The sequence below is a fragment of the Halichoerus grypus genome, chromosome 5 (assembly GCF_964656455.1).
Source record: "Halichoerus grypus chromosome 5, mHalGry1.hap1.1, whole genome shotgun sequence".
Taxonomy (NCBI): Eukaryota; Metazoa; Chordata; class Mammalia; order Carnivora; family Phocidae; genus Halichoerus; species Halichoerus grypus.
This window is the reverse complement of record NC_135716.1, coordinates 160,478,052-160,489,496: the sequence shown is the minus strand read 5'-3', so window position 1 is coordinate 160,489,496 and position 11,445 is coordinate 160,478,052. Positions and strand designations below refer to the sequence as shown.

Here is an 11,445-nt window from a genome sequence, read left to right as displayed (position 1 = left end):
GGCGCTCGGAGTGTGTGAGGGGGGTCTGGGAATGAGGTGGGTTCCTGTAATGTGCGTGTGGCTGTGCAAAGGGGGAAGGCTGTATGTAGGTTTGGAGGGACCTGTTTGGGGAAAAGACACACGGCCAAAGGCTGCTGCGGGGGGGTGGGGGCAGACTCCCCCCCCCCACCGCCCCACCCCACTTACGCCGCTGCGCCGTTCCGCGGCGCCTCTACCGGAGCCCTCCCGCCGGGCTGCATGGCGACGGGTGACCGCCAGGGGCCGCTGCCTCGGGTCCCCGGTGCTCCCGCCCCTCTCCATTGGCCTTTGTTGCCGTCGGAGCGCCCCGCTTGACTCGTTCCCGTCCGCCCCCTGGGCCTGGCGGTCGCGCCTGCGCACTGGCAGCTGGCCGGGCGCTCGCAGGGGGAGCTGCTGCAGGCTCCGCGGCGGCGGCGGCAACGGAGGCTGCGGGGGCAGCGGCGCGAGCGGCCGGGCTTGGGGGGGGGTGCCGAGCCCGGCCCGGAAGCCCGAGCAGCTAGAGTGCGGGGTACCTAGGCCCCTCACTCTGGACTCCACAGTCTCCGGGCCGCCTGACCTCCGCACGGGTATATGGGATGGAAGCGGGACCCTCGGGAGCAGGTAAGGGCCCCCGGGAGTGGGGGACGGTGCGTGCTCCAAGGACCAGGGGACTCCCGCGTGAAGAACAGGATTTCCGAGTGAGGAAAGGCTTCCTGAGTGAGGAGAGGGGCTCTTATGGGATGGGGGGCCCAGTTTGAAGGGGGCTGTATGCAGTTCCGGGGGAAACCTTGTGAAGGAAGCCCTAAGAAGGGGGCTGTTTATGAAAGGAGACTGTATGCACTCCTGGAGGTGGGAAGTAATCTGGGAGAAGGGCCTGAACGCACGTAAGGACTCCCGGAGATCCCGGGAGGCCTAGGGAGAGGCCCGGCAGGTGGCAGGGGGCGGGCTCCAGGTGTCCAGGAGAGGAGGGGGTCGACACAGATGGGCCCAGTGCTGCTGCTTGCCGGGGGGCGGGGGTAGGCTAATGTCTCTTGGGAGAAGGCGCCAGAGCTGGGCTGTGAGCTCCGCCCCAGCCGGGCCTGACGCGGGGGCGAGGGTCAGGGGGCGGTGGGTGGGGATCCAGTCCCGGGATTCCCCCCCGTGAGTCTGGGGAGCTGGAGCGGAGGCGCCCGAGCATGCGCGGAGGTGGCAGCTGGAAGTGGCAGCCCGAAGTGGTGGGGGCGTGGCTGCCCGAATCCCCCCACCCTCCCACCCCGCCCGATTTGGCTTGGAAAAAGGAGCCCGCTGATGGGGCGCATTCTCTCTTAAGGTTAAGTTGGCAGAGTGCAAATAGAAATGGCCCCCTTCCCCATCTTTGGGGCTCTTACACTTGATCCTGGAAACCGTCAGTCACAATTTGCCAAGAAGGGGTTGAGAGAAACTGCCAAAATGCCGCCTTATGTCCCTGGGATGAGTAAAGACTGGGACCAAGGCAATGTCCTCCCCCTGAAGAGAGGAGTTAGAAAAGGTGTTGGTTACTGAGGGAGCAAGGCCAGGACCAGGTTTACCTGGAAGGGGTTGTCTGCCTGGTTTCCTCATTTCTGGTCCAATACTTTGTAGAGATGGGATATTTTAATCCAAAGATAATGATTTTTCCATTGAAATGTCTCCTCAGGTGACAGCCTAGTCTCTTTCTATTCTTTAATATTTTTTGTGGGTCTATCCCCCACTAGGTATCTTTTCTTTTTCTTCTGTCTGCTCCCCAGAAACTGTCAGGGCCATGTTATTAGACCCAAGGTTGCCAAGTTAGCCTTTTGTCACAAGTAAGTTGTTTAGGGAAGGGGGAGCTTATAGCTTTCACGCTGGTGAGTCCCAGGTGATAGCTTAACTTCTTATTCACAGGCAATCAGAGAGAGGCTGGGAAAGATGAGAACAGAGGAGAGACTGGGTAGGGCTACCTCAAGATCAGAGTCTCCAGGATGGGCTGTGGGATGGTGGCACCTCCTGTGTCCTAGGTCTCTTACCCTTTGATCAGAGGAGCATTCTGGACCTGGGAATCCTTTAGGTCTTGTCTCACTACCTCCTTCCATTTGCTCTAGGGGTGGAAATAGGATTTCTTTTTTTTTTTTTTTTAAGATTTTTATTTATTTATTTGACAGAGACAGAAAGAGACAGACACAGCGAGAGAGGGAACACAAGCAGGGGGAGTAGGAGAGGGAGAAGCAGCCTTCCTTCCCGCTGAGCAGGGAGCCCGATGTGGGGCTCCATCCCAGGACCCTGGGATCATGACCTGAGCTGAAGGCAGACGCTTGACGACTGAGCCACCCAGGCGCCCGGAAATAGGATTTCTGTTCAGGACATGAATTCCATTTCATTTGGGACATGAATTTCATTGCCAGTAGAATCATTCTTTTTATGCCAGATCTTACCCCATCCCCCCAAGGAGATAGTTCCTACCAATTTACTTAGCTCATCCTTTTAGTGATCTATAAGTACTTAGTGACTACTTTTCCCCAAACAAAAACGACCTTGTAAAGGCTGTGTAGGTCTTCATGAAGAGCACAGGGAGCAAGTGACTTCAGAAAACCATTTCTCATTCCCTTAGAATTCTTTCTCTATTCTAGGAACTCTCCTGGTTTTCTAGGCTGGAGACTATTTGAGCAACCTGTGTTCTAGATAGAGTAGGAGTAGGTCACAGAGGTCCAGATGGATTGCTAGGAGCCGCCACCCGTACTAGACTGCTAATGATTTCATTCTGATGAATTCCTAATGGACTGGAGGGATGAATAAACTGACTTTTTTGCTTGTTACAAGAGATAAGCTTCTAGGGAAGGGACTAGAGCCTGGTATCTGGAGTTGGCTGTAGCCTAATGGGACAGGCTTTGCGTCGTCAAAAGGTGTAATTGGAATTCAGTCTGGAAGCTGTGAATGGAGGGACCCCATAACTGCCTCCTTCCTAGGCCCAGACTATTGTCTTGGAAGTACACAAAACTAAAGGTACTGGTGGTGGCTTCACTGGGCTATGTCCTGATGTGCCTTCTGTGCTCAGGGGTGTTCTAAGCACATATACTGGATTGGGAGCTCCAGGAGGGTAGAGGTAATATCTAATTTATCTGTGGAAACAGTGAATGTCTAGGCCCTGACACAAAGTACACATTTAGTAATTGAATTGAATCACATTCCAGTGTAAACATAAATGGTTAAGCACATATATGGATATTTAGTAATTTTTGTATACTCACGTGTGGACAAATTTTTTTTAGGAGAGGTTGGCTTCTTAGTCTCTCCTTACCGGACAGCTAACCCAGCCTTGAGTTTGTGTTTTGAATAGGCAGTCTGGCTCCCAAGGAGGTATGTGGGCCTCAAAACTGCAGGGAAGGAATCCCTGAGCCAGGCCTTTCAGCTCTGTTACTTTTCCTTCTCAGGCCTGGTTGGGGATGGGGGAGGGGGAGTGTCCTTTTCATGGCCCCTCCCTCCTTGCTTTTGTCTGCAAGGAAGGGCCCCGCCCCTTTCCCCCAAGGCCCAAGCTTTGTCCTCAGTGCTGGGGCCCTCATCTGCATCACAAAGTGGCCGTCTGTCCCTGTCTGGGTTTGAAGGGAAGTGTCTCCCTTTCTCAGACTAAAAGCTGGGGGCAGGGTGGAGTAAGGAGGTGGGGGGAACTTTGTACAGCTCTAAGGCTTGCAGGGGGATGGGTTGTGAGAGAGGTTCTCCCTTTTGCCTTCCCTAGTTTGGGGATGAAGGGGAAGGTGGGGGTTCCCCTGTTTTCCCAAAGCCTCCTTGGAGTGGAGGGTGCCTAAGGCTGAATTTGATGTGTGGTCCTATTTCTGGGGAAGGGAAGCCTTTGAGGTTAGAGTGTTTGTCCCATCCCCCATCATTTCTACCCACCCCCGAGCTCTAGGGGATGTCTTTTTCCCAAGAATTCAAACGATTATTCAGCCTGGAAGGCTAAGGAGGTGAATGGAATGTAAAAACTTGGGGAGGGGAAGGGTATCTCTTATATCCACCAGGTTGTTTATCTTGTGCAGGGTTTATAACTGTTTTTGAGCAGTTTGCAGGTGTTTGTGTGCTGTGTATGCATGTGTGTTCTTTGTGATGTATCTGTGGATCTTTTTGTTCATTCATTTAATATCTGTATGTTGAACACCTCCTATATGCTAGGAGGCAAGATACAGTCCCTGCTCTTGAAGAACTCACAATCTAGGGCGGTGAGGGGTATGTATATAAAGGTAAACTGTCTAGGTCTAAGTGTGTGTTTGGGTGTGTATGACAGGAATGTGTCTCACTATGTGTTTTCATCTATCTATTGCTTGTGTGCAATTTCTGTCCAGCTCTTTCTGGGGTAGGCACCCAGGTGCTAGTAGTTAGGCTTTCACTTCCCCATGTAGCTGAGTCCTTGAAGGCCTTTTCCGCCCAGGCTGAGCCTCCATTTCTGTCTGCGTTTCCCTGTCTGCAGAGTGGGGCTGGGCTTGACAGGTGGTTAGAAGGAGATGTAGCAGCTTAGCTCTGGGAAGCATGCCCCTCCCGTGAATGGTTCTGACCTCTTCCTGACCCCCCAGCTGAGGATATGCCCCATCCCCCAGCCTGGCGGACTGTGAAAGCAGAGCTACGGTGATGGGAGGTTCTGGGCTGGTTTATCCCTCTCTCCTCCCACCTGGGCTGGTCCTCTACTGGCAAGGACAATAGTAGCTATGGACAAAGGCTTCTCTTAGTGTCCCTTTTTCCTCCCTTTCCCCTCAAGCTAGAAAATAAAACTAGGGGCAGCAATCTAGCTGGTGGCAAGAGAGGAGAAAGTAGTAGAAGCTGGCTCTGCCCTAGCCTTTTCCCAGGGGCCTGCTCTCTTCTTGAAATTGATCCCTTCTTTTACTATCTGTGCTTTCTGTGTGGAAGGAACTGTGGCTGTGCAGAGTACCTTATTCTTCTCAGAGCCAGTATCTCATTCTTCTCCAGCATGCTAATGGCTGCCTCTCCTTCCCAAGTCCTCTACTCTAGCCTATTCATGGCTCATTCTCCTGTCTTCTTCCTGTCTTCATTCCCTAGCTTTTTCTTCTTCTGAACTTCTTCTTGTCTCCCCAATTGCAGCCTTGCTTCTTGCTCAAGCTCGCAATTCTAACCTATATGTTGCCCAGTCCTTAACTCCAGCCTTCCCTCCGTCCTAGATCAAGCCTCTTTCTGCTGTGATTTCCAGTTGTGGCGTCTTTGTCAGCTCCCTGTTTCAGCCTCTCTCCTTTCTTTTGTCTCCAGACTTTATTTTTTAAGCCTTTTCTACTTTTCTGTCTCTCCAACCTCAGCCATTCAGTTGCCTTAATCCTTTCTAAAACATTGTCTCTCTCACATTCCCCCTAGCCTGATCTTTAGATCTTCCTCCTGCCTACATTGCATAGGAGCATTAAGATGTTGCTATTTCATGTTCAGGATAGTGATGAGTGAAGTGAGCATCTGGCTGGCAGAGAAGAGAAGCATACTTGGTCTGCTAGATACCTGGTGGAGGCAGGTGTCTTAATCTAGTACAAGAAAGAAAGTTTTATTATTGGGAGCCAGATTTAGTTCCTCTACTTAACATGTAATAGAAATGTATTAAGTATTCACTTGATGAATTGAAGAGAGACAAGAAGGATAATTTTCCTAACTGCAGAGAGGTTTGAAAAAAATGAACGTGGGTTGTCTGAGCCAGTGGAACCCCTCATTTGGGTTGGGTAGGCAGGAAAGAGCCTTCCCCTATACTCTGCTGTTCCTGTTCTGGGAGGCCTTGTGCCTTCTCTGATCAGAATGATAAGGAGATTGCTAGACTCTGCCCTCACCAGCCTCTTTATCTTGTAGCTGCGGGCGCCTACCTGCCCCCCCTGCAGCAGGTGTTCCAGGCACCTCGCCGGCCTGGCATTGGCACTGTGGGGAAACCAATCAAGCTCCTGGCCAATTACTTTGAGGTGGACATCCCTAAGATTGACGTCTACCACTACGAGGTGGATATCAAGCCGGATAAGTGTCCTCGCAGAGTCAACCGGTAAGTGATGGACATCTAAGCTACGATGTCCAGGAGTCTTTTTACTTTCCTGAGTCTCAGAATCTTCAAAGAGTATCCAGAGAAAACTGGTAGAGGGTGGTATCACCAGATTCAAGGAAGTTTTTGAGGAGGAGATTCCAGGTAAGGTAAACACTGAAAAATATCATTGAATTTGGCTACTAGGAGATAATTGGTGCCTTTTGCAAAGCAGTTTCAGCAGAGTAGTTGGGCTAGTAATCTAACTACAGTGAGTTGAGGAATAAGTAGAAGGTAAAGTGGTAGGGATAGTGAGAGCAGGTAGCCTTTTCTAAATAGCTTGACAGTGAAGCATGAGGAGAGAGAGAATATGTTGGTTACAGAGGATTTATAGGGGTCAAGTACAATGCATTGCACATTGCAATATTTGTTAAAATGAATGAATGGAAAGTTTTTAAGAATGAGACATGGATATGCTTATAAACAGGAGAAGAAGCTAGCTAAAGGTACAGGACAGAAAGAAGAGGAATGCGTTCCCACTCATTGCTAAGGCAGGAAGAAATTACAGGACACATAGTTGGAGGAATTAGCCTTAGAAGAAACAATATTTCTTTCTTTTTGTTTTTTTAAAGATTTTATTTTTAAGTAATCTCTATACCCAACATGGACCTCAGACTCACAACCCCAAGAACAAGAGTCACATTCTCTTCCAACTAAGCCATCTGGGTGCCCCGAAGCAATATTTCTTTTCAAAATTAATTTATTTCATTATTACTTGAAAACTACATATGCACAAAATAAAAATAAATAAATAAAATATTACAAAAAGAGCAGCAGTGAAAAATATCTCCTGTTACCCTGGTCTCCAGTCCCCTAGTCCCTTTCCCTAGAGGCATTCATTGTTACCATTCTTGAGTATGTTTCCATATATTTTTGTTTGCATATGCAAGCATATGTGTATATAAAACATTTTTAAAACGCACAAAATAGGGGCGCTGGGGTGGCTCAATCGGTTAAGTGTCTGCCTTCGGCTCATGTCATGATCTCAGGGTCCTGGGATTGAGCCCCGCATCGGGCTCCTTGCTCAGTGGGGAGCCTGCTTCTCCGTCTCCTTCTGCCGCTCCCCCTGCTTGTGTTCTCTCACTCTCTCTCTCTCTAAATAAATAAATAAAATCTTTAAAAAAAAACAACTCACAAAATATAGAATTCTATATGCCTTGTTCTGTACCTTTTTCCCACTGAACAGTATATATCAGATCATGCATATCTGCCTCAGTCTTTTGCATTGCTCGATAGATATTCCATTGAATGGATGTATTATAACTTATTTAATAAATCTATTGAGGAACACTTAGCTTTAACCTAAACTTTTGCTACAAAAAGTGAAACTGTTGAATATTATTAAATGTAGATACATTTTTGCACTCAAATATGAGTGTATCTATAGGATAAATTCCTAGGAGTAGAATTGCTGGCATAATACATTGAAAAATTTGAGATATTACCAGTTTTTTTTTTTTTTAAGGTAAGTTGTACCAATTTATACTCCCATCATCAGAGTATCAGTGCCTCTTCCCCTGTCTGTACCACTCCAGTGTATTGGATTTTTTGACCTTTGGAATTCTGATAAGTAGAAAATTATATCTTGAGCTAATTTTACTTACTTATTTTTTAATTTTTTTAAAGTAAGCTCTGTGCCCAGTGTGGGGCTTGAACTCACAACCCTGAGATCAAGAGTTGCATGCTGTACCAATTGAGCCAGCCAGGTGCCCCAATCTTGGTTTAATTTTAAATTCTGTTTCTCTATTGAGTGAAGTTGAACAAATTTTCATTTATTTATTTATTTATTTTTTTTTTTTAAGATTTTATTTATTTGACAGAGAAATAGAGAGCACAATTAGGCAGAGCAGCAGGCAGAGAGAGGAGGAGAAGCAGGCTCTCTGCTGAGCAGGGAGCCCGATGCGGGGCTCCATCCCAGGACCCTGGGATCATGACCTGAGCCAAAGGTAGACGCTTAACCGACTGAGCTACCCAGGCGCCCCAAATTTTCATATATTTAAAAATTATATATGAAAGGGACATTTCAAGTGTGAGGGGAAAAGAAAAGAGGTGTACATATATAAATATGTTTATTCATTTGTCTGGGAACTTGAAGGTGGCCTTGCCTATCTTGCGCTCTCTTTTTAGAGTCATTAGAGTTGATTTTTGATTGGAGGTAGGAATGGGTTCTGCAGTTAGAGGGTAGAGGAGAAAGTTTGACACAGTCTATGAGGGATGGAACTGATCAGGGATATGGAAAAGATTGCTTGGTAGGACTAAAGCCTAGTTGGGATTGAAACCATGTGTTTACAGTTATTTACAATGTATAATTTGAGTTTTTTAAATCCAGTAGTATTCAAGAGCTTTGAAAGTGAAGAAGTCAGATAGTTGGATGGAATGGTATTTTGAAGGATAAATGGACATTCTGGGATCTTAGTGGCAGAGGAGAGGAAGTGAAATCAAGAAAGAGATGATAACGGAGTGATAATGGGGTGGTGGGACTAAGGGCTTCAGAGAGATGGAAGAGATGGGGTTCTTCTTCCACAGTTTATTCCTATTCCAATTCATATCTTTTCCTCATCTACCTTCTTTATGTCTCAGCTTGGGGATTAGAGCAGCCTGGATTTTGTTCCTGATTCTAGATAGACCCTGGGAATGAGTGCTTTTCCTCTCTGTGCTGGCCCCACCCCCCCCACCCCCCGCCCCCCGCTCAGAAGGCACATGTACCTACTCTTTCAGATCCTTTAGAGTCTTGGTGATCTGAGAACCAGAAGCATCACTTGATAGCTTGTTAGAACTGTAGAATTTTAGGCTTTGCTCTAGACCTGAATTAGAATCTGCATTTTAATAAAATCTCCAGGTGATTCATATGAATGTTGACGTTTGAGAAGCACTACCATAGAGTAGATGAGATTAGAGTAGCTGCTAGGAGGGGATGGACATTACCTGAACATCGAATTGCTTCCAAAAGCTTGAAGTAGTAGTCTCTCAGCTCCTATAGGCTGCTCCTATCCCCCACAGGGAAGTGGTGGAATACATGGTCCAGCATTTCAAGCCTCAGATCTTTGGTGATCGCAAGCCCGTGTATGATGGAAAGAAGAACATTTACACTGTCACAGCACTGCCCATTGGCAATGAACGGGTAAGCTGGGAGTCAGGCTAGACCTTTGTCAGGTGTCTGGGGTGGTACAGAACTCATATAAGCCTATTTGGACTCTGGCAGTCCAGAAATTCCTTTCATCTTTTATGATGAGCAAGTGTGTTTTAGGGTGAGGGATGGGTAGATGCTGATGTTTATTTAGCCTAGTGTATGTCTGTCCCTGTCCCAAACAGACTGAGATAAGACTTAAAACAGACCTAAAGGACTTCTGCTAAGTTGAGAAGGATAGACGTACTGAGCTAAGGTAGCTAGAGACTAAATGTCTGGATTTCGTGTGAAATCTTCTTTGTGAGCCCCTATCAGTTTAAGGAGCAGGTGCTTGGCAAATCTGTGTTGTGCGGGACAGCTGGGACAGGGCAAGGAATGTTGGACTGTGGGAAGGCATTGGCAATCTTTCACTCCTTTCCTCTGAAGGTTGACTTTGAGGTGACAATCCCTGGGGAAGGGAAGGATCGAATCTTCAAGGTCTCCATCAAGTGGCTAGCTATTGTTAGCTGGCGCATGCTGCATGAGGCCCTGGTCAGTGGCCAGATCCCTGTTCCCTTGGAGTCCGTGCAAGCCCTGGATGTGGCCATGAGGCACCTGGCATCCATGAGGTACTGGGTTTAGTTAGTATCTGGGCAACTAGTGGTGGCAGAATTGCTATGCGGGGAGGTGGGGAATGAGCACATACTAAGGTCCCACAGTATGCCTTTCAAATAAAGCATTCATTGAAGCCCTACCATATGCCAAGCAGTGTGCATATACATTTAGGTGGTTTAAAGCCTTGGCCCTGGCCCTTATAGATATCTTTGGACCTTCACCCCATCTGTCCCTGCAGGACAGAGAAAAGATAGACTTGCACAAGGTCAGTCATACAACTAGTAAAGGATCAGAGCTGGAATTAAAGCCCTGGTGTCCTGCCTTCCAGGCCAGGGCTCCTCCGTGCCCAGGATGCCTCACAGGGTGGGGGCCTGTGCCCGAGGGACCAGTTCTCTGCCTGTCCCTGCCAGGTACACCCCCGTGGGCCGCTCCTTCTTCTCACCGCCTGAGGGCTACTACCACCCGCTGGGGGGTGGGCGCGAGGTCTGGTTCGGCTTTCACCAGTCTGTGCGCCCTGCCATGTGGAAGATGATGCTCAACATTGATGGTGAGTGGGGAGAGCTATGGAGCCAGGGGCACCCTGAGTCCAGTGACCACACTCCCAGCCTCATCCCTCCCAGCTCTGCAACCATACTCCTAGTCTAATCCCTATAGCCCTGGGACCCCTCTCCCATCCCAATACCCTATAAGGAAGAGGGTGTGAAGAGCAGTGCCTCCATTTATTCTGGAAGACCAAACCTGAGCTGAGCTATACCTGCCCTGTCCCCACAGTCTCAGCCACTGCCTTCTACAAGGCACAGCCGGTGATTGAGTTCATGTGTGAGGTGCTGGACATCAGGAACATAGATGAGCAGCCCAAGTCCCTCACAGACTCTCAGCGTGTGCGTTTCACCAAGGAGATCAAAGGTGAGGACCCAACCAAGTGGGGAAGGGAAACAGCACCATTTTGTCTTTAGTCCTACTTGGGATATGTCCAGGGGAGAGGCCAAGCCTGGGCGCATGAGCAGCCTTTTCCAACCCTGACAAGCAGTGTGTGTATCCCAGGCCTAAAGGTGGAAGTGACCCACTGTGGACAGATGAAGAGGAAATACCGTGTGTGTAATGTTACCCGCCGCCCTGCCAGCCATCAGACGTGAGTTGACAGGCTGCTAAGCCATACCTTGATAGAAGAGGGCTGATATTTCAACATACTTCTTTCACTCCCCTCCCTCTCCCCAACCCCTACCAGCCCTGAGGATGAGCCCTGTTTTCAAAGATAAGCTGTGGGAGTTTGGTATCCCTCCTCCAAACTTCCCAGATCCTTAATACTCTCCTTAATGTTTTTACCTTCTTGGTCTCCACCTTTCCTCCTTGGGCCTTTACTGTAGAACGGGAGTCTTCTCCGGACTGCTGTCTCAGTTCTGTAAATGTTAGGATCTCTCACAACTTATTCTTCCTCCTGAAAAAGAAAGCAGGGCTCCTGGGCTAGACCTTGGGGAAACTGTCATTGATTCCATCTACTTTCTTGACCTCAGACTACTGGACTATGAGTACCTGCTGTGTGTTGGACTTTATGCTCAGCCTTAGAAATGCATATGTCAGATATGGTCTTGAATGTTGTGGAACTTGCCTCTCAAATCTTTTGTCTTCACTCTGGGAGCTGTGTATTGCCTGCTTTCCCATGAGTGGCAGTGCTCAAAGAGGCTGGATAGGGATGAAGCCAAGTCTGGGG

General features: G+C 48.4%; 1 protein-coding gene across 3 annotated transcripts in view; it reads left to right on the top strand.

Annotated features, from left to right (window-relative positions):
* Nucleotides 1-405: 405 nt before the first annotated feature.
* The window catches only part of LOC118545714 (protein argonaute-1), a 36,076-nt gene continuing 25,036 nt past the window's right edge, over nt 406-11,445 (top strand). Inside the window, exons 1-7 of one of the 3 annotated variants that reach the window (XM_078073416.1) lie at nt 406-618; nt 5,794-5,977; nt 9,014-9,134; nt 9,567-9,748; nt 10,145-10,281; nt 10,506-10,640; nt 10,779-10,866. In XM_078073416.1, coding sequence (XP_077929542.1) covers nt 594-618; nt 5,794-5,977; nt 9,014-9,134; nt 9,567-9,748; nt 10,145-10,281; nt 10,506-10,640; nt 10,779-10,866 — 872 coding nt within the window. In that variant the 5' untranslated portion in view covers nt 406-593. Of the gene's footprint in view, nt 619-5,793; nt 5,978-9,013; nt 9,135-9,566; nt 9,749-10,062; nt 10,282-10,505; nt 10,641-10,778; nt 10,867-11,445 lie in introns of those variants that run through there. The other 2 variants (XM_036108129.2, XM_078073417.1) reach the window with 2 other exon arrangements.